The 27,995-nt window shown below is 38.5% G+C and overlaps 1 protein-coding gene across 6 annotated transcripts; it reads right to left on the bottom strand.

Annotated features, from left to right (window-relative positions):
* Positions 1–372: 372 nt before the first annotated feature.
* Ociad1 (OCIA domain containing 1) lies at positions 373–21,213 on the bottom strand. 6 transcript variants are annotated; one of them, XM_021645921.2, is made up of 9 exons: positions 21,139–21,213; positions 19,589–19,651; positions 19,130–19,210; positions 11,863–11,916; positions 9,661–9,708; positions 8,574–8,709; positions 6,576–6,751; positions 2,707–2,859; positions 373–855 (listed from the first exon to the last, which is right to left on the bottom strand). In XM_021645921.2, exons 2-9 carry the CDS (start codon positions 19,644–19,646, stop codon positions 818–820), a joined length of 744 nt encoding a protein of 247 aa, XP_021501596.1. In that variant the 5' UTR covers positions 19,647–19,651; positions 21,139–21,213; the 3' UTR covers positions 373–817. The 6 variants fall into 6 exon arrangements, with proteins under 6 accessions (XP_021501596.1, XP_021501595.1, XP_021501597.1 ...); XM_021645920.2 differs by having other exon boundaries at positions 20,956–21,139; XM_021645922.2 differs by lacking the exon at positions 21,139–21,213 and adding an exon at positions 20,503–20,707.
* Between the last annotated feature and the right edge of the window lie 6,782 nt (positions 21,214–27,995).

Below are 27,995 nucleotides of genomic sequence, written 5' to 3'. Positions count from 1 at the left end.
TGTAGTAGGACTTTTGAGAGGGAAATTTGGAGCACTGTCAGTAGGCCCTGGAAGGGGACTATGGAACAACTGCTATACTGCTGCTGATAAAATAGGTGGCTTTGACCTGCCATGCACACAATCCTGAACATGCATAGTCTCACCAAGCCTGAATTAGACTTTTCTCTCTGTTGTCTTGGATTTTTTTGTTGTAGTGACAAAAAGCCAACACAAAGACCACTTGTTTCTTAAAGACATTTAGCTATTACTGTATACTGGTGTCTACTTGCATCACATATTTTCTTTCGCTTAAAATACCACTTATTTAGACTTACACATGAAAACACATTAGCAAATTTCAAACAAAGCCACAAAAGCGAGAAAGACAGTTGCTGCATGTTTTTACAGTTTATTCACCATACACATTAAGAAGCTAGAGCAAATGCTGGAGAAAGGCCTTCTAATAACGAATGCAAAGCTATACACTAGGTGTGTCTTGCTCCCCCCACCCCTCAACATGCACTATCACTTATCTTCGTAGGCTCATCTAGAGTCACAGTCGAGTTTCATGAGTCTCTCTCTGTAACTGAAAACAATTTCACCAAGTGTGCACAGCCAAGGCATAAAACCATCATTCTGAATGCCCTGGGTACATTGACACAAGAGTAAACACTAAAATCTGTGTCTTTAAAGCATCATATGTTAAATCACACAAACCAGGATTTTGTTTAAAATGTGTTTATGAAGACTGCTGCTGAGTCCAAGCATGCAGGTGCGTACAGCCACCTGGATCAAGCCGGATATTGAAGGCCTTCAGTAGGTCCAATGATGCAGTTTTTCACTCATCCCAAGTATCTCCATATTTGTTTACTTTGACTAGGAAAAAAGCACAAATAACTGATGATTCCAAACAGTAAAAAGACACCACTTTAAGTCTGTTATGATGATGAGAAGCCGTGTTTACAGTGAACGAGAATACTGGAGAGTCAATGGTAAAGGGTACTGAATATAAATGCCCTACGTAACAGCACAACCCCATTTTAAAAGTGAGAAAGCAGATTAGTAACTTGCCCAAGGTATAAGCCTTAACAAGAACTGAGATTTGGGATCTGTTAAGTCCAAACTCTGGGTGCCTGCCTTTATGAGTTTATCTAACTGAGCATGTGGCTGTGTATGATAGCTCATACCAAAACAAAGTTACCAAGAAATTATTTTAAAAAAATTACTAATAACTTGAATTTTGCTTTTCACAAAGAAAACAATCATAGCTCAATCTCGCCTATCAGATGTCAAATGACATACTATTTCCCATATTCTGGTAATTACATACTGCATTTTCACACTCACTCCAGTCTTTCGTTGGCAGTACTGATGGAACGCAGGGCCCAAGGGCAAGCCAGGAAAGCTCACTGAGCTACACTCAGTCCCCATTTCCTCTTTTAGCGTCTCTCTACCTAGCTTCCCTCTGTGAATTAACGCCTATGGCAAAGACTCAAGGAACTCTAACAATGTAAAGAAGCAATGACTGCGGTGTGGCCTCTTCAGTCAGTCTATGAAGTCAAAACAGCTTTTACCATCACACTAAAATCATAGTACATTGCTCCATTGTTGTCCCATTCTGCCCTGTCCCTTTAAAGCCATATGATAGTCTTCCAGAACATCCATGATGTGTGGGAGTACTGCTCCGATATGTGCTTCCTAATTTCCAGTAAGATAAACACCAACAAAAATAATGTATAGAAAGCTCTTTTTGTTGGTTCTGTTTTGTCTTCTGGAGATAGGGTTTCTCTGTGTAACAACCCTGCCTTTCCTGGAACTCACTCTGTAGACCAGATTGGCCTTGAACTCAGAGACTCATCTGCCTCTGCCTTTGAATGCTGGGACTAAAGGACTGAGCCATCACTGTCCAGCTTAAAGCTCAAAGTATTTTAGTAATACTTTCAGAGAATGTGAACTATACTACACCAATGTCCAATTTTCTGTCTAGATTCAAGAACATCTTAGGAAAAAAAAAAATCACAATTTCATAGTAGGTCTTCTCTTTAAATTGTAATACAAAGCACAAAACAAACAAAAAACCCACAGTTTTCTTCTAGAAAGAAGAGAGCTATGTTTAGTACTTTGTCATGAAACAGCACTTCAAGAATGTGCAGTTAAAGCTCCACATGTCAAATGTAGCAAATTCCACAAGTGCACCAGAGCTCTTTCTCTAGCCCGTGAGGCTGAAAAATGAATAAAAATAAAGTGCTTAGCTCCTGACACGAGTGCAAATGCTACGCTGTGAGATACAAAGTAAAAGAGCATAAAAAGGGAAACCCGCTTCCTGCCCTCAAGATAAGTGAGGCTTCCACTCTGAGCCTCAGTGAACCAGCAGAAAGGACATGCTGACATAGCGAGGCCACCAGCACCAAAACAAATTATTTGTTACTATTTATGACAAGTGTGTATGTTGCATTACATCAGAGTTGAACTTTCTAAAGTTGGATCTTTCTGTCCATTGTGTAGACCTCCAGGGACTGAACTCAGGTCATCAGCCTTAGAGGCAGGTGCCTTTACCTGCTGACCCACTTTGCCCACTCTGAAGTAACTATTCTTTTAAAAGTAATTTATTTTTATTTATTTTGGTAAATTTCTTGAAGAGCTAGACATGTTAGTATAAAAACATTTTAAGTTGAAACTCCAGCTTCCAATCTTAACAAGTCCCGTGAGTAGACTAAACTGTCATACCTTCTTTTTTGGGCACTCTTTCCTGCATAGGCCTGACTGAGGGGTCAGTCTTGTGTGCTAAAGTTACTTCATAGGACTCTCTGTTCTTACTCCTTAATTCCTCATATGTAATACTTTTTCTTTTGGGACTTTCTTCAAGGTTGGGCTCAGGTCCTAAAACAACAAACAGTTAATAGGTGGTGATAAGAGGTAGATAAATCTAATGTGACTAAATTTTGCAAATTTTTTTTTTACCTAAAACTGAAACAGAGAAGTGAAATATATGATCAAACCTATACTACCGTTGCAAAAGAACTAGGTTTCCTCCAAGACAATTACAGAAGCATGATTCCTCCTCCCTTATACTTCTAAAATTTAAGATTAGTATCAAAATTTTAACAAACTCAGCCATGGCCAAAAAAAAAAGCAATCCTAAGATCTACCAGTGTGTCTGAAACTTACTAAATGCATTTAGACTATGTATAGAACTAGAGAGTCTACTGAACAAAACTTGACCTCTACTGGCTCATGTTACCTAAAATTTATTCTTACTATGTTTATGGTATTTAAATAAAAACACTTGAAATAACTCTCCCATGGTACGAAACTTCCTTTGAAGAGAGCAGACCTGAGTCACCAGTGTGACAGTCAACTTCAGCCTCTTGTTCTCTTCTGACCAAAGAGAGTCGATGTGCAAGCATCATCAGTCAAATGCTCACATAAGGGGCTGAAGAAATGGCTCAGTGGTTAAGAGTACTGTCTGCTCTTCCAAAGGACCTAGGTTCAATTCCCAGCATCCACACAGCAGCTCACAACTGTCTGTACTGCCAATTCCAAGGGATCTGACACCTTCGCACTAATGCACATAAAATAAAATTAATTATAAAAAAAAGAAAAAAATCCTCACATAAATAATGACATGGACTCTGTAATTAATGACTGACAGGTCAGTTAAGCAACATAGTTTAAGTATATAAACAGCAAAAGGCCGTACAAACATTTCAAAAGAATAACTGATGATAGCAGTTGAACACCCACTCAAGTTTTATACAGCACACAAACAGTACCTTCCAGCCAGACAAAAACTGGGCATGTTATTTTAGGAATATACTAACTAAATTTTGAGTCAACTTCTATAAATGGTATTTGTCTAAAATGCCAGTGAATAATCAGAATCTTCCAAGCAGTAAGTATTAAGTAGTATTTTCAAATCTTTAATATTTTATTTTGGTAAAATATACTATAGAAATATAAAACAAACAGGATTTTAATTTATAATTTGTTATAATATGCCATGATTAAATACTCATTTTTCCTGGATAAGAAGAAAAATAATCTTAATTTACAAAATAATCTCACATCCATTTTTAACACTGTTATTACATTAGTGGTAAGCCACCATCGAACTCATTTCCCCTCCCAAAAGGTATTTTTAAAGCCCTAAGGCAGTCGTGGGACTTTTCAGGAGGGCTGGGTCTTCGACCTCCTCACTCCACTAGCCAACCGCACAAGTCCTTGGGCAAATCACTAAGCTTCTCTGAATTCTGTTTTCTCCAACTGTGATATAATTTGAATACATGACCTCTAGGACCTCATTCCTTCCAGGTCTACTTTTTTCTTATGCAAAAAAAGAATGTTAGTCTGACATTCTGTGATAAGTGAAAGCCTAAACCACACAGAAGGTTGGCAGAGGTTTACACATATGTAAAGATGACTGAAAATATACTTCACTGTTTTGTGAAAGTTACTAAGACCTGGAAGGAATAAGAATATGTAACAGCATTGCCTAAAAACAACTACGCATGGCAATTTTGCTAGCCAGCATGGCAGAATGCCTCTAACTTTGGAAAGATCACTAAGTCTTTGGAATCCTTAAAAAGAAGTGCTAACTGGAGGGCAAGACTCCAGACAAGGTGCCCTGGAAGGGAGGGCAGCATCTGGGCAGAGCAAGGGAGCTACAGTGGTTGAGTCTGCCCTGGAGGGGAGGACAGCAACACACATACAAGAACCACGCGTGATTCTTGAGATAGATAGATAGATAGTTACTGTGGAGGCATTAAAATCCTATTAAATACGTATCTTTCCCACTTGTGGTTAAAGACCAAAGAGACTTTTATCTGCTTTTACATGGAAAAGATTAAAACACAAGATTCTGTAGATGAAAATGGTAGGAAGAATACATATCATGGCAACACAAGAGCTGGTGCATGCCTAGAACACAGGGAGAATGGATCTGAACCTAACTTAAAAAAATCAAACACAGGTGGAAGACAAGAACAGCTTCTTCAGAGAGACAATGATGTCTCTACTCTGCCTGCCCCTTTGCTGTTCTCATTTGGTATCTTTCGTCCCAACCAGAGACAGCATGAAGACCTTAGGATTAAGGTATTCAACAATTCTCCTGAATATGAATCTTTCATCTTTTCTGCATCAGTCCTCCCTCTGCCCAAACTTTCACTATAAGGCATTGTGTTCAGTAAATCTTCAGCGACAGTATTCTACATGGCCACATCCAAGGTGCCATAAGTATGCATGGCTACTGAGCATCTGAAATGCTACTAAGGCAACAGAGAAACTAACTTTACAGTTCATTCATTTCTAATTAATTTATAAAGCCACACCCTGCTTGTGGATACTTCATATTCTGAGCTACACAGGTCCCTTTGGCACCTTCTCAAACATTCCTTATCCTATCATCAGTTACTCTTTTTTCATTGCATCCTTTCCCATCTCTTTAATCTGTATGCAGACTCAATCAAGAGTCAAAAAGACAAAAACAAAGCAACCCTCTAATGTTGCTAAATTAGCCTTCAAAATTATTATTCCAAAGCATACTCTAAAAAAGATTCACAATTTATCCCAGCCCTCTGAGTTAGAGGTGTCATAAATTTTAGAAAAATATTATCATATATAATATCCCTAGACACAAAGCCAGGATAGGAATGTAAAATAAGTAAACATATCAATAGTTTTATATAAAATATAGGAAAAAAGTCATTTTAAGTACAGTAAATAAAGGCCACATCAGTATTTGCTGCCAAATGTGTTCTTAAGTTCTGGTTTTTATAATTTTTGGTGTTTTAGTGTTAAAGACGTATAGGCCTGTCTTTCCTATTTCTAACTCTCTACTTTTCTCTGTAGAATAGAAGGAAAGGAAAGAATCTAACATTTGTTCAGTTTATTGTCTGTTAGCATTGTGTTTGACTACTTCATCTAATTTTAACAGTTCTTTGAAAAGCATTACCACCTCCATTTCAGATGAATAATATAAACTAGTTACCCAATAATGACTAATTACAGGATCACAGCAAATTTTAAACATAATTTAAATCCTGGACTGAATCCAAAGTTTTTACTTCACACATTTATGCTCTGAATTTATTATTTACACAAATTTTGCAATGCATTTTTAAGTGGATTTTCTCACATGATAACAATTTTGTAAGGCAGGTATAACTTTCTCTTACAATTACAAGGTAACTGAAAGCCTTTAGGACCAATCTATCAAATATATAACCCACATCTTCCTGAGCCTCTGCCGTTCCCAGGCAGTTATTACTTCTTTGCTGTTCCTCTACATTTGTAAACATTTTCAACTGGGGCAATCTGTGACTTATGTATTTCTGTATCCTCCAACAAGGTAAGTTCCTCAGGGTCAAGAACTGGGCCTTACTCATCTTTATTTCTTCCATACCTAGCAAGAGTATGTTGGATGAATGAAGAAACCAATGAAAAGAACAAACATGCTTAGTCAGGCCAATGGATGGAGTTAGGCTGACAGCTGACAGTAGCACACAGAGGTGATATCCAGCAGAAAAAGAGCATCAAATAAAGTGTATACATACGTTGGACCATAAAATGCTGAAATTCATTTCAAGAGAAGTTTCTACCTTGGGCAATATGGTCAGTAATACCAGTGGGAGTGGACTCATTCATAGAAGCACTAAATGGAATTGGTTCATAACGAGGAAGCGTCTCCTTTTCTATGTTGTCTGCCTCTGGAGATGTCACAAAAGAGGACTGACCACTCACATTTGAGTCATATTTTGACCTTTGAGCGTAATGCCTGTAAAAGAACATCATAATACATAAGAACAAAGAGTCATTGTCTTTTTATTAAGATAAAAAAAGCTATGAATTTACTTTGTTTCCGCTACAAAAGCAGTCAAGCTATGTCTTGACACATTTAGGTACCTTAAACATGGTCACTAACTACCCATGAAGGTGACTGTGGTAATCCCAGCCCCAGGGAGCCTCAGATGAGAGAACCCTGAGTTAGAGGCCTGACCTGTAGTTTAACTGCCTCAGAAGTAAACAGCCATTCAATAAAAGGAGATAGAAAAACATATACTCAATTTTCTAAACATTTAGCTTTGCGAGTAATTTCAATGTGTGTGGTATTAAAGTTCTTAAAAGAAAAACATCCTTCAGATCAGGTTTCAATAAACGTTTCCATGCTGCCCGTTGATACAGTGGTTATTTCCATAGCTATAGTCAATATAATCTGTAACTTGCTGACACAAATAAAGGTATTTCTCATAAAATTTACATTGTCTCTATTATGAAATAATTCATTAGTCTGCTGAATGATCTTGCTACTTAAGTATTTACCTACCCAGACAGATAATTTATATTTTCACAATATAAAATCTAAACCATAATCTGAAGAAACCCAAGAATGGATTAAACATTGCTTTACTAGATTCACAAGTCTGAAAACTTTGAGACAGGGTCATACTATATAGTCCTGGCTGTCCTTGAGCTCACGTAGATCTGCTTGCTTTTGTCTCCCAAGTGCTGAGATTAATGGCACATGCCACTACACCTAGCTTTACAACTCTGAAATATGTTACATTTCAAAGTGTTTAGTTTTGAGGACAGGACATAGAGATGTAGTAGCCCAGGCTGGTTTGACACTTAATTCTCCTGCTTCAGCTTTCCAAGTGGTGGTGGGCTGTATACATTACCCCACCATGTTATCATTTTGCAGGATTTTTGTTATAGTTGTTTGTTTTGAATATTTAATTTTAACTTTAAATAACTAAATCACATTGTAGGAAGTTTGGGTAAGAGAATAACATCTGACACATTGCAACCAGCATTATTAAGCACTTGATGTAAACTTTTCTTAAGACACAGTCTTATAAGTATGTAACTATAATTTTATACTCCATCTTTTTTGTTTATCAAAAACATTTCACCCAGGTGTTTCACAGATGTCATAGCCATAGTTTGAAGTAGCTCAAAATGTTTACTAGCACACATAACGTGACCATCCATCCCCCTCCACTGGACATGACACTGACTATAGTTTTTCTTCTATTGAAAGTTGTAAACAATCTTGAGCCTACAGGTTTTGTTTTTCCTTTTTATCTGATTTACAACTTTGTAAATAACAAAATAAACAAACAAAACCTCCAAAATACTTTTATTAATTTATACCAAAAATTCATTCAAGTAACAGCTCACTTTTGAAATATATTCTTAAGAATTCACTACGGTTCTTAGTACGAGACAGTCAAAACAAACCAATGTACTGCAAGCTTCAAGAAAATCAAATAGACAAACGTTCTCTGCTAAGTTTATTTTCCTAATAAACAATAAAAAGGGGGCTATCCATCGAGATATGCTAGACTGACAAAATTTGGTAACTTGAAAGTCCAAAATGTGATAAAGCAAAAGTGCTTGCTAAACTGAATAAAAACAGAAATCCATTATCCTGGACAGGTCCTAAAAGCAGACAAATCTTGGTCTACTTTTTAAAGAAAAAAACAAAACAAAACAAAACACACTTCTATACTTGAACAAATGGCCACAGGCAGTTTCAGGCCTTGCATTTTAAGACAGTTGTTTCCTAAAAACCAAAGTGAAGGTGAGAACTGACCTACCCAGGTGGGGAAGAGCGCCGCACTTGGCCTGACCGTAGAGCTTCTCCAAGCGGGGAGTTTTCAAGATTCTTGAACTTTTCTTGGCAAGTTTTCACATAAGAAAGCTTTCCAGCAAAGTATCCCATGATACAAGCAACTTATTTGTAAAAAACAAACAAATAAACAACAAACAAATTGTGCCACTGAATGGGCTTTTTTTAGACAATTTTTTTTTCTGAGATAGCATTTTAAAAAGTACATTTCTAAATATCTCTTAGGTTTTAGGAAGACCAAGGTTACCTAAAATGATGATAAAGATACTTTACATCAAATTAATAAAGAAAGTCTATGGATATAATTCACTTTCTCCAAAGTCAAGTCAGTTCAAGTAAAGTAGCTATAACAAACTAATCCTAATATATTAACTTTATAGACAAGAACAAGGCAGAGAAGGATGGATAAGCCACCAAAGTAAGTCATAATCATGGAGATTTGGGCCATATATTTTATTGTAAGAAGGAATTGTGGGCTGGAGAGATGGCTTAGCAGTTAATAGCATAGGCTATTCCTCCAAATGACCCAAGTTCAAATTCCAGCACCCAAGTGGCAGCTCATGCTGTCTGTGGCTTCAGTTCCAGGAGATATGACACCCTCTCACACACATACAAGCAGGCAGAATGCCAATGTACATGAAATAAACAATTTTTAAAAAAGATGGACTTGTGCTCAAGTCCCAACAATTTCACAAGATTTCCTTAAAAAAAAAAAAAAAATAATTCAGTACAATAAGCCCATTAAAATAATGAATCACTTGAATTAGTAGAATATCTAGCAAACTTTTATTATAAACAAATCAAATTTATTTTCAAGTACCATGTATAAAATAATGTCAAATGAAAATTTATTTTATATTGCAAAGAGGAAACCTTTTAACACAGGCCTCTTTATGTTGACATTAAAACTGTCAAGCAGTACATCAATGAAAAGCTTCAACAACCTGATTTGTGACAGCATATAAACAGGTAACATAAATGATTCAAAATATCTGATTTAGGTTTAATCATTTGTAAAAAGGGTAGAAAAAAAATACAGCATTATTCACACTTACATATCAGTTTAGGAATGGAACCATATTTCGGATGACTTGACAGGATTCCTAAAGAAGAGTTAAGTATTTCTGAGTAACATTGTTAGAGAAGGAAAAATTAGTTTCTACTATCTTAAAACAGCAAGTGCCAAAAGTAACTTTTTTTTTTGTGAAGTCAGTGCCAACAGAAAATTTTCTAAAGGTCAAAACACTATAGATTATTGGAATAGGTAAATACAAAAAAGACTACTTGACACAGTCAAGAGGTTAAGTAAATGTTTCTCTCTACCAAAGATCAACAACAAAGTCTTAAAAGATTTGATTAATTATAGGACTGAAAACCATCCAAGAGCCAGAAAAGTGCCCTAACCGAACATATACAACAGCTCTATACTGAAACCCTGTCTCATAAAAACATAAAATTTAAAAAGTGAGCGTAAGACAATAAAAATTTATTTTGTGCTATACAAAATGATAACAGCACAATACATATCAGATATTCAAAAGCATGAAAAAACTGAGCAAGACAGGGTATGCCATCATAGAAATGAAACAAAAAGAATGCTTCAAGAACAAGTTAATGGGGGGCTGGAGAGATGGCTCAGAGGATAAGAGCACTGCTTGCTCTTCCCAAAGGTCCAGAGTTCAATTCCTAGCAACCACATGGTGGCTCCCAACCATCTAAACATGAAATCTGGTTCCCTCTTCTGGCGTGCAGGTGTACATGCTAACACACATTGTGTAAGTAATAAATAAGTAAATCTTTAAAAAAAAGAATGAGTTAATGGAACGAGGCACGGAGGCAGACATCTTTAGTGCCAGTGCTTCAGGGGCAGCCAGGTAGACTGCTTTTAGTTCAAGGCTAGCCAGCCTGGTCCACATAAGAGTTTTAGGGCAGTCAATCCCTGTCTGGAGACCCTCCCTGCCAAAACACACCTGGTACTCAAGTTATCAAAAACAAAAACTGGGGCTGGAGAGATGGCTCAGAGGTTAAGAGCACTGGCTGTTCTTCCAAAGGTCCTGAGTTCAATTCCCAGTAACCACATGGTGGCTCCCAACCATCTATAATGAGATCTGGTGCTATCTTCTGGCACGCAGGCACAGATACAGTCAGAACACTATATACATAATAAATAAATAAATAAATCTTAAAAAAAAAAAAAAAACTGCCCATCAAACACAGAGGTTATGGCAACGACCTTTGATGTTTCCAACAATAAACATATGAAAATGAGTGACATGGACTGTAATGGATTAAAACATAAAAAGCAAAGCACTCATTCGTGAAATCTGATTCAAATTTGAAAGTGTTGAGACTATTAAGGAAAACACAGAAGGGAGCTTTTCCTTTATATTTTGTTCAAGAACAGGGATCACCTACAATCAGGATGAAATCCATGTTTTTGCAGATTCTGACTGTTTTGCCAAATTTTAATTTCTATCTTATATAACAAAGCTAGTATAGTGAACTATAGATCTTTAAGCCAGTGCACATGAATCACCTTAAACTTGTAAAACAGACTGCAATACTGACTCAGTATGACTGGTAAGGGCCCAGAATCAGCACTGCCAACAATCTCTAAGGGCGCTACACACTGTTAGCTGGTCCAAGTTTGCTGTTCTCCTTGCAAACTAGCCACAAGGGTTGAATGGTTGGTTTTTAATGTCTGTCTGAGTGTAAGGCACGTGTGCTCCCTGGAGCTGGAGTTAAAAGGTCACAAGAAAGATGAAGTCAAACTCAAATCCTCTGAAAGAGCAGCAAGTACTCTTAACCACTGAACCATCCCTCCAGACCTATCAACAAATGTTAAGGCACTTTTCTGGTTTTGTAGATTGATATTGATGCCAAATTCTCTGGTTAGTTGGTTTTTTTTTTTTTTTTTTTTTTTTTTTTTTGTTGAGGCAAGGTCTCAAGTAGCCCAGGATGGCCTTAAACTTGGAATCTTCCTGCTTCCACTTCTCAAGTGCTGGGATTACAGGCAGGTGCAACCACACCCTGAACATAGGAAGAAACTGTAACAAATAAAACACACGGCCATGCCATCAAAATATCAAACCAACATAATCAAATGAGTGGGTCTAGATAGTCAAAATTGTCTTAATACTGTATAAATTAATCATTGATCATGATTAATAAGACCATATTCCCTTACTTACAAATCAGAAAAATAAGATAAAGCAAGTTATCCAAAATGCTAAATAAGTGTGAATTTAAATACTTACCTTTACTAATTAATCCTTGAGTAATCAACATACTTGTGGCAGCCAATGGCACAGCTATAGGAAGAAAATAAACTTATCAACAAAAGGAAAATGCTATTTTGAGTACACTTGGAGATAAATTAGTATAAATAACAACGAAACCATCAAGATGAAGATTCAACAACCAAGATCTCTAAAGCTGCACTGTGCACAAACAGCAAAATTCAAGGAATATTTTCAGAAAACACTGCAAAATATTAAACAATATATTTCAAGAAACCATCTAGATTTAAGTACCAATAGCAATTTATTAAAATAATCAATTTAAACAACAAAGTAAAATGTCTCTAAGTCACATCTCAAGTAAAAGCAAAAAACCAGATGCTACACAAGCACACTACAAGAGCAGCCATTCAGTACTCAGTGATAACCAAATTCCAGTCTAAGGACATCATGTCAATTATCTCATTTACTTTTTATCCTATCACATCTTTATTGTTGTGTTACTACCACTTAGAAAAAAAGCTTAAAGATATTAAGAACCATACTCACTTAAAACCACATACTTAAATAATTATTAGGTCTCACAACCTAAGGAAACCTGCTGAATCTCCGACTGTAAGATTTTAGGTTGTATATTACACTATGTCAACCAAAATACAAAATATATTTCACCATGTGATTAACATGGTAGCTGGGAGAATGAAATCTATATTTTAAATATTCCTTAAAACCACATGAAAATATATAAAATAAATTATTAACTCATAATTCCAAAATGATTTATAACTTAAAAACAGCTATAAATCATTGTTCTCTATACCAGTACTAAGAGCAATGACGGAGTTGATGCTTGACTCACTAGATTGGCAAGCAACTAGATCTGGTAACTGACCAGTAGACACTCCCTAGACTGATAATAAATTTACCTAAATATGTATCTCACCTGTTTATACAAACAGTCTATACACTAGAAAACTTGACATTTGGGAGTCTGGAACTTCAGTACCAGGTAGGCTAAGGTGCCCATGTGATCAGTCCTCAATAAGAATCCTGACTCTGGTCTCTGTTGAACACACACAGTAGATATGCATATGTACACTCTGAACTCCACTAATGGCTCCTTTACTTAATTTTGCTTTTTATATTTTAATTGTAAATTATTTTAAATTCAAATAACAGCATGCACCTGGTGAATGGTACACTTTATAAAGAGCCAGAGAGTAAAGAGTCTTCATGCCATCTATGCAACTGCCATTTTAAGACAAAACATGGGGGAAAAATGAACTTATAACTTTTCTAATAAAATGTTACTTACAGACACAAAACATTAATCCTAGTAATCTGCATATGTAATCAAATCAGCCCTTTCCCCCCAACCATGAAAATAGAAATTATTTTCAGCATATTAAATACAAAACCACATTTGGTTCATGCTGTAGTCTGGTCAATTTTTGTCTAAACTATATGGCACTTTAAAAACAAAAGTGATTAAACATTTTTATTATTATAGAAATTTAATGATCAAGATTTCTAATTCTGTAACTGGATAATAACTTTGCCATCAGACATAATTGCAGCCACCCAAAGGTTTGGCCACTTACTATTCTACTAAGAGATTTACCTTTGCTTTCTTTAATATTGGCTGATCGGAATACCTTCATGTGTTATCATTTAAGGTTTCTCAAAGAACAAATCATTTTTAATTACAGCATCAGTTTGTCTTGGTTCAAGGACTGAAGAATTGCAGAAGGTAAGAGGGGACGCGTTAGTCAGCCACCCCCCCAAGTCCTGGCAACGAGATGCTGGTGCTGCTATGCTACCTCCATTTACCATCATGCCGGCAGGCATTTCCTCCTGCTCCATAAGGGGATAATAGATTAGGCTCAAATTCTATCTAATTTACTCCATCTATTTTATGTCACACAAAAAGAGAATGGCCCGCTAAAGGGGGCTCTGGCAGTTATCTAGTATTCATCCTAATCAGAGTAAACTGATATCCAGAATGGACAACTCGTGCTCAAAACAGCATAGGTGATCTGTGTGGTTGACCTGGGATCAAAACCAAGGTCTCTGGCTCCCCGGCCAGTGGCCTTTACCACTGTATTACTACTCCACTCTATAAACAATCTGTTCCTTTAGGTAAATCAGTAACAGTGATGACCACTGTCCACACCATATCCAATACAAGCATTCCCACAGTTCCTGAGCCCTGTTCTCCTCACAACTGTAAAATGCAACTCTAAATTCCCAATTTTTCTTTTTCTTTTTTTCCGAGACAGGGTTTCTCTTTGTAGCCTTGGCTGTCTAGGACTCACTTTGTAAACCAAGTCGTCCTCAAACTCACAGAGACCCACCTGCTTCTGCCTCCCTGAGTGCTGGGATTACAGACATATACCACCAAGCCCAGCTTCCCAACAGTTTTCAACAGAAACTTTAATGCATTAGTCATTATGTATGTATATACATATGTATGTATGCATACATGAATACACATATATATATATACATATAGCCATTTAACAGATGACTACCATTTGTAAAATTAGAATTCCCACAATTCCATGGGATAGGTAGCTAACACCTCCTTTTTACAGATAAACAAATGGGGACACAAATAGAAACTTTTCTAAATCTCACAGCTCTTAAAGTGTATAGTTGGGACTTGAATCCAGATAGTAAGGTAGTCTTTAGAATCTATGTTTTTATCATTAATAATACTGTCTAATCTGCAAGTACATAGTTATAAAATAACTTTTCATAAAGAAGTAGAGTGTATTCGCCCAGACAGAACACCCGAGTATCAAAGAAAGATTTCATCCAAGTCCAGTGTGTGAACCAATATGCTTACTGGAGAGTCTTTAAAGAAGCATAGGTGACTCAAAAGGTAACCAATCCATCAGGAAGTTCCCTGAGCAATTTATGGTTGGCCGTGGCACTGAACCATGTCACCAGCAGCATAGCTGACTCACAAAAAGCTCCATCAGTAATGACTCCCCTCAGCAACTTTATCCAAAAAACAAACAAAAATAAATCCCTTTGACATTAACTATCCAGGCTACTGCCACTGATATTGAGTACATGCCAGAAGTAGACACCAAATCCTTAACATGGAAGGCGCGGAGCGCAGGACAAAGAAGTCAAGCTGGTAATGTTCTCCCTCATGGCTAGCTTTATGGTAACAGACAGCATTACAACAGGATGATGGGTAAGAATTATGGCCTACAGTCCTGATGGCCACGCCAAACCATCATGTGGTTGCTGCCATAATGCTGGCATAACTAATATAGGTGAAACCAACACTTTCCCAGATAAATGTAATCCTACTCCACAGAACAATGCTTGATATTTTGAGATAGGCACCAATTTGTGACTAAGAATACCATAGGCCCCAGCAGGGAGGCTATGACTATTGTTTTGTTTTATGTACATGATGAAATTGCCTCCTAAACATCTGTATTGATAGCTATAAATTGCTGCTGCTGTTGGGCCACATTAAAAGGAAACTTGACTGACAAGATTGCTGCTGTGACACAGTGGGCTCAATGCTCAGAAAAATAATCAAACATCTTCATCATGCCCTACAAGGAGGGAACATGACCAAGAAGGAAGGCAGAAAGAATGTAAAGAGCCAGAAGGAGTGCACTGTGGTTGTTTCCTGAGTTGGAGAGGACCATTGCTTCTTTAATCAGAGCAGTTGGAACGAGCCACAGGAGACCCTCAACAGGCCTCTCTTTTCCTGGAGGCTGTAAGAGGTAAATAATTCAGTGAGGCCCCCTTTATATGTGTTGAACATGCTGTGAAATTTTTCGATGATTCAGGCGCTCAGGAGTCAACCATGCTCCTGTAAGTAATAAACTCTATGCTTTACCAATCTGGACTTGAGTGGAATCCTTTCTTTGTTCTATCAGCATTATCCCAATGTGGGATAAACAGATACTTAAGTCTCTTCAGGGAAAGTCAAATGCTGTGGATATAAACATGTTTTTGTTTTGGTCCCAGGTGTGGGATGTGGGACTGATTGAGATGGTCACAGCAGGAGACTCTTTGCTTTGTCCGGGCTCTGAGAGGAACACTTTGCCAGCTGCAGCTAGTTTAAATCTCAGGACTCTAGAGAGAGAATAAATGCCAGAGCCTAGACAGTGTGGAGCTCAGAGAAAGAACTGAGAACTGCTGAAAGAACTGCTGCTACTGCTTTCTTCTGGCTGTTCCTGGTTGCTGTTGTGAGACAAGAAGTTGGAGATTTCCTAAAATGAATACTGGACTGGCTCCAAGGAACCTGACAACCATAACTAACAGGAAGCAGCTAAGAAAGAAAACTGCACCCCCTCTCCCACTAACCCTTCTTCTCTCCCACCTGGTGTTGGGGTGTTGGAAGGGATTGGGGTGGAGTAGGGAGAAAAAGATTAAAAATAGGTAAATAAGTTTTTTAAGAAATACACCAACAGTCAGATAACACTAATAACATGCACTTAAAAGTATAACATGTAATCTGTAACTTATGCAACTATGAATTCATATACGATGTTAGTGGCTGCAAAGGTTGAAAACTACTGTAGTACAGTAACAGCGATATTTCATGTATAGTCTTCTGTCATTTGCTACTTTTATAAGGTAACAGAAATCTTCAGATTAATGAGTTTGATTTTAAACCAGAAGAAATAGTTTACAGATATCAAAAAGGTATAAAAATTACAATCAGTACATTCTCAGAGGGTTATAATTACTTTAACAGTTACAAGCCAATACTCTCCTTAGTAAAATAAATTTCATTATTCATTTGCATATGTATGTCATATACAGCATTCCTTATTTGAGAAAGAAATGCTATTAAGTACAAACTTTTCCATTACATTACTACTAAATCCTCATGGTAATTACACACATTTAATTTCTTATCATCTGGTTATACAAGTTCGGTGCTGCAATAATAAAGAACATTTAATTCATCTCTGTTTTAAGAGTCTAAAGCAGTCCCAAACAGGGAGGCAGACGCAGACAGATCTCTGTGTGTTCAAGACTGACCTGGTCTACAAAAGTGAATTCCAGGACATCTAGCAAAACACAAACAAGAATAAAAGTCTAATGTTAATTATTAATCTTTTGTCTAGTAGCCCAGCTAGAAATAAAATAGCAAACTATTTTTCACCTGTCCTTGTTTCTCTCAATTTGGAATTAACATGTAATAAAAAAAAATCCTGCCTATAGATCACTGCCCTTCGGTACAATTTAAGCATAATAATGTTACATCTATTCCGAGTGACACACACAAAAGTATAAATTTATCACCCAAATATAAATCTGGACACAGTAGTATGCATTAGCTTAATACATCACACTTCAAGCCTATGTTCCAAGTCTAGTCACTATTTAGTATGGCAAAACTGCCATACTAAATTTATTTCCCCATAGAAATAATATACCTTTAATGAGCACTGTTATAAACTAGGTATCTTGATATTATCATTTGATCCTTTTTTCTCTTTATTTCCTCTTATCAATCTTTTTAAAAATTGCCATTTTACATTCTTTAAAAAACATAATAGTATTACGATATTTCTTTATAGGTCAGAGGGCAACTTTTGGAAATGGCTTTTCCCCTTCCCTCATGTGGGTTCTGAACACAAGGCTTGGCAGGTTTTCCTATTGAGCCATCTTCCAGGCCCCTTTCCTTCTTTGTTTCTCCCCCCCCCCCCCATAAAATTATATCCTGCAGGGCTGGAGAGATGGCTCGGCAGGCAAGAAAAATGACTGCTCTTCCAGAGCAGTGGAGTTCAATTTCTAGCACCCACATAGAAACTCAAAGCAGTCTGCAACTCCAACTCAAATGAACTGACACCCTCTTCTAGCCTCCTCAGGCACTAAGTACATGTGGTCCACAGACACACATGCAGGCAAAATGCCCATAAAATAAAAATAAAGATTAAAAAAAAATCTTTAAATTCCATCCTGCCTCTGTCAGAATTACCTATAGCAATGGTAAAGACACTGTGATTTCAGAAACATACAGGACTCTGTATAATACAAAGTGAACAGAACATTGTATTTGTTTGTATCTTTCAGTGTTCTCTGTATTAAAATACAAATTCTTAAAAGACATGGTGGTCCACATATGAACTCCTAGCAGAAACAGGCAGAATAATCACATAGTCAAGGCTAGCCTGGTCTTGTTTCCTTGGAGTTCTTTGTTTATCTTTTTGTAATTCCTCCAACACCACCTTGGTACTAGGGACTAAACCCAGGGCGTCATTAGCTCTACCACTGGTAGATCTGGTCTACATAGGAAGTTCCAGGCCAGCCAGGTCTACAATAGACAACAACCACAACAAAAATCCTAATCTTAAGACCTGCAGTCAGAAATCAAGACTGATGGTACAGTAAATCCTCACTATAATGAAAGGCAACAAACCAGTTGTTAGGACAGTCATTAAGTGTTAAGATTCAAAACCCCAACCAAGTCTGTGGTTCAGACTGACCTAACTTCAAGGCACAATGGCTCATTAGCTAAAGTGTAACATGGGCAGACATATTAAAAACGCCTCTAAATACTAACTTCTTCATCTCTAAAGAGAGGGTAGTAATCAACCTTACTAAACTATATTCATGCTATTCTGACAAAATTGCAATTCTATTTTCTTACTCTCTGTTAGTAGTATCCACACTATACCAAAAGCGTTCCAATATGTTCTATCTATAACTGTAATTTCAAATATAAATTTAAATCACTTTGTAGATGAAAGTTTTCGATCAATTTATGCTGGTTAGACAAATGATGAACCAGGGCTGGAGGGATGGTTCAGGGGTAAAGTACCTGCAACTTCCAAACACCAGGATCTAAGTTCTGATCCCCAATATTCATGAAAAGAGCCAGGCACGGACACCCCAGTACTGGGAGGCAGAGACAGGAAGATCCTGGGTGCTCACTAGCTGGCCAATTTAGACAAAACAGTACAACTCAAGTTCAGTGAGAAACCCTATGTAAAAAATTAAGATGGTGGTAACACATGCCTTTATCCCAGCATTCCAGAGGCAGAGGCAGAGGCAGAGGCCTCGAGGATCTCTGTGAGTTGAGGGCAACTTGGTCTATGGAGCAAGTTCTAAGACAGCCAAGGCTACACAGAGAGATTCTTTCTTAAAAAAAAAAAAGAATAATAACACAAAACAAAACGATGGAAAGGGAGAGAGAAAGACACCACCATCTGCCCTCCACACATGGGCACATACACAGATACCAGAAATACACACAAGCACATTCTTAAAAAAATAAGTCTTAGAAAGGGTAACTTACATCTGAACCAGAAGCTTTCTTCATTGCATTCTGCGAAGACTCTCCGCTCTTCCTCTGTTGGAATGTAATCAGCCCCTATGTCTTTTAAAAACAAAATTTAAAGTCATTTTCTTAAAAGTCTGAAAAGCTTTATCTACTATTAACAAGAACAAAAAAATAAATAAACACAATGAGGAAACTGACTTGTCAACTTTTTTTTTAAACAACTTTGACTTCCAACAGAATTTATTCCTACTACATGCTACTCAAGACAGGCTAGACAGAGTGCTAAACAAAAATATGGAAAACCAACTCCCACCCCTATTCAGATAAGGAATTTTGAGACTGTAACAAGAGAATATTAAAGACTGTACAGATGTCAACCCATAAAGCCAGCCCAACTGCTACTGTTACTTAGGCAACTAAGATTTCCTTACACAGAAGGTGCTACTAATTATAAATACTTAATATGATAGTTACGGGGAATTGGTCTTGGAACTTCTGCATTCGGCTCTCGAAAATCAGCCCTCCCATTCATAGTTCCTGTATCAGAAACATTTACATTGAAATATTACAAAGGATCAGAATAGGTTAAAATCTATAGTCAGTCTACCCTGTTAATCAAGAAACTTTTTCACAACTTTTTTAAAATTAATTTTATTTTTCGTGCGTGGGTGTTTTCTTTGCATGCATGTGCACCACTAATATGCCTGCTGCCTGAGGAGACTAGAAGATGCTGGCTCCCCAGGAAATGGAGCTGCAGATGGTTCCGATAAGACGAATGGCATGTGGGCACTGGGAATGGAACCCAGGTACCCTGGAAGAGGTAGTGCTCTTAACTGCTCAGCCATCTCTTCAAGCCCTGAACATTACATTTCAACTACCTGACATAAGAAAAAAATTAAATGAGAGTCATAAACATATTATTTGAACTAATGATTCACATTTGGTTCTTTAATGAAAAAAAAAAGGCATATTAAAAACAACAAATTTTCCCTTCTGAGGATAGGTTATTTCAAATTATTCTGCACCTTGGTTCAACAAACAAAGAACACAGCTATGTCCAAATGGTTGAGGAAAAATCCCAAGCCAATAATCAAAAAAATATTGTACCATCTCCCATCACTCAGCAGTCAAAAAATAACGACGTCACATTCTCTGCAGGTTGCTGCTCTAACAGCAAAGTACGTATCTTTCAAACCTCCCTCCATCGGCCCAAATCAACCTCAAACAACTTAAACAAACGAGGTTTTAAAATCCAAGAACATTCCAAGAACACTGGTATTTCTCTCGTCTTCCTTTCAACCAAGACCTCCGCATTTCAGATAACGAGTATCACCACGTCTAAAGAATCGCATCGCGGTAGGAGCTGCACGATGCCGTCAGCCAAGTACCTTTCCGTAATTCCTTCAGTGACTAAAGTCACTCATCACACCAAGGGCCTACTGCGTACCCATCCCTTGAGACAAAGGTTTCTTGAAAAGGTTAAGCTGAACTCCCGGGTGACCGAAGCGTTCAGAGACAGCTTCCCAAACCGCAAAACGGTGGCAGACAAGAGAAAGGAACCTCATCTTGCCCAAAGATGCTGGAGGGCCGTGCGACCACGTGAACACTACAGCCCGAAGCTCGCCCTTCCCCCGTCCTGCACCTGCCACCCCGCCTGGCCACCGCGGCCCTCCCACCCACCCAGGCAGGCCCGGACCGCCCCGGGCGCCGGCGCTGCGGCCGAGCGGACCCCGCAGCATGCCCCGGCGCCTCCGGGCGGGAAAATGGCGGAAGGCGCGGGGCGGCGGGCGAGGGTGGGAGACTGGCAGGCGAGCCGGGGCCTGCTGCGCCACCGCACCCACCTCACGATGGAGGCGGCAAGGCGGCGAGCACGACCCGGGGCGGAGGCCGGCAGAGGACCCCAGTGACGGGCACCGCGGACAACGCGGGAAGTGGGCAGGGGGTGGGGAGAGGGTAGCCTCAGCGCGGTCGTCGAGAAGTCACCCAGACCCGAGCGCCCGAGGCCCGAGACCCGGAAGCATTACCTCCGACCGGAAATGACGGTGACCGCCTGGGGGAAACTGCGGCGGAGCAGCCTCTCAAGGCTCAGGCGTGTCGGCCCCGCCCCGGCGAGCTGGTCCCGCCTCCTTTCACCCCCAGGCCGTGGCGCCCTAGAACTGCACTGCGGCTGCGCGAGCTATGGCCCTGCAGCTCCGCCCTGCCCTGAGGTTCGATGCTCTTGTGACGCACCCCAGTGATGGTGCTGTGACCAGCCGGTAGGGACGTTCTGGAACACCCCCTCCGCTCCCCTTCCTCATCCCTCGACGTTCCTTGGATTTCCCTAATTTTAAGCTTTACGTGAGTCGTTTCTTTAAGCCTCTAGGCTAGGGAGTGGAATCTTAAGCGTGACCACCTAGTTAACTGTCAGAACCTCTAATCTGGTGGCTGACAGACTCCAAAAGCGGAGTCAGGGTACATTCCCACTCGGAGACGCTGAATTTGCTCATCTGAATTACAGAAGTAATGCGTATTTCGTAGTTTTGGATCAAAACAAGTCTGGGAAGAGCTCGGAACTCTATTAACAGGAGAGTTTATTTTGATGCTAGGAGACCGACTAAGGTCGATCAGACATTAGGCTGCCACCCCAACCACCGACTATTCATTATCTTTCATTGGTGCCAGCGATGTCTATTCAGTGCTTATTCTGAACCAACCAGAGAAAGTTTATCGTTGATACTTCTCAACAGCCCCACCCAGTTATGAACTATAAACGTCAGATTTCTCACCTCTTTCCTCATTTCATTTTTTTTTTTTTCACTGCCTCTGGAGCCACCACAAACTTGTTCTGTAAACATATTTAATAGAGGGAGTCACGAAAAGCACTAATTCGGAGTCGTGGCTAGGCATCTATGCCTCTCGAACCTCCCGACAATGAGAAACAGCCTGTTTTCTTTGCCTTCAGCTGTTCGCTGTAGCGTCCCCACCAACAGCACACACAGAGACACGCCCTGTCTTGTAGATGGCAGCGATATTTCAAACCCTGCCTTTATGCCACCGCCTCTGTGAAGCCTGAAACACACCAGACAATCACTGTTCCTTAGCATTCTCATTGTACAGACTGCTAGCACTACACGGTAGCTCAGGCAATGTGGCGTTTGGTTGTTGCTGCTCGTTTCTTCCGCTGATACCTTTCAGAACAGCCTTACAACTATTTATATCCTCACAGATTTTAAGGTAATCAGTATAAATATTCATTCTTTTTGTGGTAAGCTGTTCTGGGTCTAGGACCTCTGCAATTGTGGTCTCCTGTATAACACTGCATTTCTTTTTTTTTTTTTTCTTTTCCCAAGATGTGTTGTTAACACATCAAAGATGCTTTCCTCACTGACCAGCTAAATTGATGCTCTAGTCACCTTGTAGGTTAATCTTGTTTTTCTCTTTATAACATTTTCCAGGGCCTAAAATAATTATCTGTGCATTGTGTCTCTATCTTTTCCCACTCCTCCTTACTGAAATACAAAGTTGTGAAAGAAAGGAACCAGAAGTTTCCAGGATCAAAGGGATTATCATATAGTATAAAGTAAACAATATTGATTTCTTTAATGAATTTATTGGATGAATTTTTATAGTATAAAAAATATAGGAAAATTAGAAGACAGAAGTCTAATATTTCCACACCTTCAGCATATAATAAAATTTGAATGTTCTTTTTCCTGCAGAGGGAGACAAGAAAGGAATTAGAACCCATTCTGAGTGAGCTCTATGCTAATGCAAAATCTATTTTTTATTTGCCTATTAGTGAAACTTGTAGATTCCAAAATCCATTTCTGCCCTGTTCTTTATATTTTCTCTGGCAGACCTAATATATAATCACTGTACACTGTTAGGCATATTTTCTGTTGTCCACCAATGTTCAATCAGTATTGGGATTTTTTTTGGGGGGGTTAAAAATTTATGGAGCTTTTTCTTTGAAAACAAGATTCCCAAGCATCCAAATTATACTTCTATAAAGATTTTTCAAAATCAAATTTTATGTCCAGGTAAACTGTCACTTTTGCAGGAGTGCTGACATTTAAAGGTTATTGGACCTTTTGATAATTTGGACAATGATACAATAGAATAATTCCAGCATAAACTGGGTGAGATTCAAAGTCTTTCTGGAAGCTGATGCACATTTGATGGAGAAAACCTGTAGGATTTGTTCGCCATCTTAGACCCTTGGTACGCTCACCTTGAACTTCTGGATCACCAGAAATCATGCTCTTAGACTAAGTTAAGGCAATACCGATATGGAACTCTGTGCTCAGGCATGAAAGCCTTGGGTTTCAGCCGTGAAGTCAGAGGAGCTCTGGTTTGCCTGCTGGAGACCCTCACAAGACTGGTTCCACTAACATGCCCTCCCGGAAGAGGTAAGAGGTCAGGAGGCACCTTCCTTTCTCAAACATACGTAATTGGGTATATGTGCTTAGAGCAGAAATCAAGTTATTAAGTGGTAGATTTGCTAGCAAGCAGACATGATTCTGAAAGAAACTTTAAGTTCATTGGTTCACCAAGCTAGACTTGAGGAGAGTTCTTTCTTCTATCTGCCATTGCTCTCTGAGGTGAATACAAAGAGACCCCCTGAAGAGTCATTTACAAACGCTCTCCAAATACCTTCACTGAGTAAATATCTGATGAGATATCATCCCATTATTACCTGATGGATACTACTTTTTGTTTTCAGACCTCATTTTGTTTTTCAATATTTGCTCATTTTTATGCATGTGGCTGTAGGAGTTTATGTACACGTGTGTGTGTACCACATGTGTGTGCGCAGAAGATGGAGCTGTAAACTGCCTGGTGTGGGCACAGGAGACTAAACGCTGGCATTCTGGGGGAACAATAAGTGCTCTCAGTCTCTCAGCCATCTCAGCAGCCCTGTTAGCCTGTTAGACATCAGTTCAGAAGACTCCTTAAGTCATATAAATTTAACCAAACCAAATTTCCTCTTGACTTCAGTGACAAAAAAATTTCTCTTCTTAGGTAAGGTCTTTTTTTAATTTGAATTTTTATTATTATGATTGTGTGTGTGTGTGTGTGAGAAAGAGAGAGACAGAGAGACAGAGAGAGAGAGAGGGAGAGAGAAAGAGAGAGAGAGGCTACAATACTCTTGTGGAGGTCAGCAGATAACTTTCCGGAGTCATTTCTCTCGTTCCACTTTGGGATCAGGGGCTCAAACTAAGGCTGTCAAACTTGTTTGATAAGTGCATTGGCTTGCTGGGTCATCTCACCAGCATGGAGTGGGCTTTTATATTTAAAATTGCCACTGGTATCATTGTATTTGTGCGTGTGGTTTATGTGTATACCTGCGTGTATATGTGGAGAGGCATACTTGCCTGTACGTACATGTTTAGAGACCAGAGGTTGACTTTGTGTGTTTTTCTCTGTGTTCTTCATCTTATAAAAATAACAATTATTCAATGTATTTGCATTTGTGTTTTATGAGGGTAGGTTCTGTGCCTTATTGGCTCACCATGGACTACCCAACGTCCAATTAGAAGACAGAAGTCTAATGTTTCTGTGCTTTTGGCATATAATAAATGTTACGTGTTCCTTTTCCTGGAAAAAAGAAAGAAAGGAATTAGAAGTTATTCTGCGTGAGCTTTATGCTAATGAAAAACCTGGTTTTTATTTGCCTATTAATGAAGCTAGGAGATTTGTATTGTTCAAAAAAATGCAAAGTCATAGAAGCCAGAGGAAAATAATATTCCAAAAATGAGGATGTAGTCAGACATACTAAATGTTAATAAAGATTGTAAATTACCCAGTAAATTCATCAAGAAAGTTATTTATAACTTTTACAACTATTATTTCATTAAAATTACCCTGTAATCTAAAACAGGGTAGGGCAAAAAAAAAACACAAAACAATAACAACAACAAAAAAACCCAGCTTACAATGGGCTGGGCAAAGAATAGGTGGGGTTGTCTGGAAAAGTATAGATTACTATACATCTCCAAATTTTAGCTGTTTGGAGAAAGCAGAAGTAAATGGTAGCTGAGGGAAAATAAAAAAAAAAAATAGGTGAAGGTTAGGTTTTATTTTATAATTCTATACAGATTTGGTTCTGTTAACAAATGTGAACAAATAATGAGAAGGATTAAAATATGGGGAAAAGAGGAAATGGAAGGTAGCTAGGTGCTGCTATGGCTGTGTCCCAGGTCCAGTCTTCTGTGCCTCACCCAGCCCTTGGCAGAACCCCTGTGTCTGCATTTTAAGCAACTTTCTGAGGGGAATCCTAAGGGTAGCTAAAAGGAAAGAAAGACTTATGACATGTTCCCTGGGTGATGCTGGGTAAAATTTGCTTTCCTCTTCATCTTAAAGTACAAAAAGTTCAGTCCAAGAGCACATTGCTGCCCACTATGGAAAAGGAGCCTATGAGGCAGCTAGAGAAATGCGCCATATTCTAGATGTCTTAGCTACATGGCATTGACCCCAAGACCTGCTTTTCTCTTCTCATGGAAGTTGCTGCTGCAGCTACAGGGAGTATCCAAGAGAGCCTAAGCCTCAGGCTTCACCCTGATTCCACATCTGGCTCAACGTGGCTGGGGTCAGAGGTGGGCATGGGTTGCTCCAACAATGCAGTGTACAGCTCCAATGGTATTTTGCCATTCCTGAAACACAAAGTTCATATGGAATCATAATTCCTTTGGATTTTTTTGTAATATTTAATGCTTGCTAATAAGAAAAAAGACTTTTGAGTTAGTGAAAGTTGATAAAATTTTGGCCATTTTAAATATTAGATGGTTATTGCATTCAACATTTCTGTTGAAGAGAGCCACTAAGAAATCAAATGTCACTATAAATACTATTAATTAAGAAACTTGAGAAGCAACTTGTTGGGATATAGAATCACCTAGAACAACATATTGATGTGTCTGTGAGGGAGTATTTAAAAATATTTTTACATCAATATTGTTTGTTGGTATTTCTCTGTTTTTACTTTATCTTCAGTGTGGGTGTATTGTGGTCAAACATGAATCTGCCCACTTTGTTATAACCACAGAAAATGAACTTTCAGTGTTAGTGGAAGAGAATTCCTTGCACATCTAAGTAAGTCTATATTTCAGAGAATTGTTTTTCCCATAATGCATACTTGAAAAAGTTTTTTTTTTAATAGCTGTCTCTCCCTCTTTTTATATAACAGCTTGATTCTCAGGCAAAATCTGAGAGAGGGAAGAAAAATAAAAGAGAGAGCCTCCCCAGGAGGTGACCCTGGCTGCAGTGTTCCTTATGCTGTCAATCAGCTAGAGAACCATCTGTCCCCTTTTAGATTTCTGGAGCCATCGTGCACATCTGCTCTCTTTTCTAACATCACTTATAGAACCTACTGAAAACTGTTAAATGAACGAGGAGAACCAAATGCAGCTGCATGAAGCTGATTTTGAATTTTGCAGCTGGGTCCATCTCAGTTCAGGGAAAATAATTATGAGACTAGAGCCACCAAGTGAATGATTCCTGTCATCACTCTAACTTATAAGAGAATGGCCCTTAAATTAGTGTTTCTAAAACTTTAAGGAGTTATATGTATGCACAAAATATAACTGCTTAAAATTCAAGCCTACTGTAAATATTTAAGCAATCATTCATGAGTTTCTCTTTTTATTTCATTTATTACTGTTGTTTTGATTTTTGAGGCAGAGTCTCATTATGGCCTAGGCTGGCATAGAACTCACTATGTAGCCAAGGCTGGCCTTGAACTCATAGTCCTTCTACTTCTGCCTCTCAAGTGCTGAGATTACAGGCATGTAGAGGCATGTCATGACACACCTCCCTTAAAATTCTGAATTTCTCTTTGTTTGTTTGTTTGTGGTGGAGATTCAGCCCAGGGTATTCTGCAAGTGCTATACCAGTGAGTTCTATCCCAAGTCCTTTAATCAGTTTCTCCTAACAATAACAACAACAAAATCTCAGGGATTGGAGTCAGAGCCCAAGCCTTATTAAGCATGTTTGAAGTTCTGTCTCTAGGAGTATGTGGTGGGATAGATTTATAATTCCAGTACTCAGGAAGTAGATCAGGGTATCAGAAGTTCAAGGTCTCCCTTGCCAAAACAGTACATTGGAGCCCCGCTTCAGATACATGAAGCCCTATCTCAAAAAAAAAAAAAAGAGAGGCTGAAGAGACAGCTCAGTGTTTAAGAGAACTTGCTGCTTTTACAGAGGACCCAGGTTCAATTCCCATAACTGTCTGTAACCACAATTGGCTCACAATTGTCTTACTCTAGTTCCAGGCACACATGTGGTACTAAACTTTTAAAGAGAAGAGAGAAGGGAAGGGATAAAAATGCATATTTAAAAAAGTATTTGTAAAACTTTAATTCAAGAGGCGAGTTCTGTCTGGAAGCAAGTTTGATGTCTGCTACAGAGATGCAACATGCAGAACCTTGGACCAGAGTTCTAAAATATTAATACTTTCTGGCCAGTTTCTCTATATAAACCTTAAGCTGACCAAATGCCAAATATAGCACTTACTTATCTGTCTCAGAAGGCAATGGGGCTTTCTCACATTGCTATCATTTGATTGCATAGAACTTAAAAGCTATTGACACAGCATCAACGATGCTAAGTCCTGGTTGCCGGGTCCACACTCTGAAAGTTCCACTTTTTTCAGAATTAACTTCTGTAGCATTTTTGAGTGCCTTCATAACACTTACCAAGCCACAAATATTTATTTACTTCGCTTTTGCAAGGGAGTTTTTTTTTTTTTTTTAAGAGACTTTCCCCCTTCTGTTTATACCATTTGTAGCATGTGTGTTTAAATACTTAAACAATGGTCAGTTAAATGAAAAGTCATAGAATGTAATTAAACAAACTTGGGTGTTGTTCTGATGCTTTATTTTTATGCAAATTACTGCCCCTCAAG

Source organism: Meriones unguiculatus, chromosome 3 (assembly GCF_030254825.1).
Source record: "Meriones unguiculatus strain TT.TT164.6M chromosome 3, Bangor_MerUng_6.1, whole genome shotgun sequence".
Lineage (NCBI taxonomy): Eukaryota > Metazoa > Chordata > Mammalia > Rodentia > Muridae > Meriones > Meriones unguiculatus.
The sequence above is the reverse complement of the archived record's forward strand: the minus strand, read 5'-3'. Positions and strand labels throughout refer to the sequence as shown.

Bases quoted from the DNA above. Each gene is read 5' to 3' on its own strand.
- Ociad1 (XM_021645921.2), bottom strand. From the start codon at position 19,646: ATGAATGGGAGGGCTGATTTTCGAGAGCCGAATGCAGAAGTTCCAAGA. The intron at 11,917-19,129 runs GTAAGTTACCCT...TTCTTCCTATAG, and splicing joins AGAAAGCTTCTGGTTCAGAT to CTGTGCCATTGGCTGCCACA. The intron at 8,710-9,660 runs GTAAGTGTGAAT...TTTACAAATAAG, and splicing joins TTCCATTCCTAAACTGATAT to TTGCTTGTATCATGGGATAC.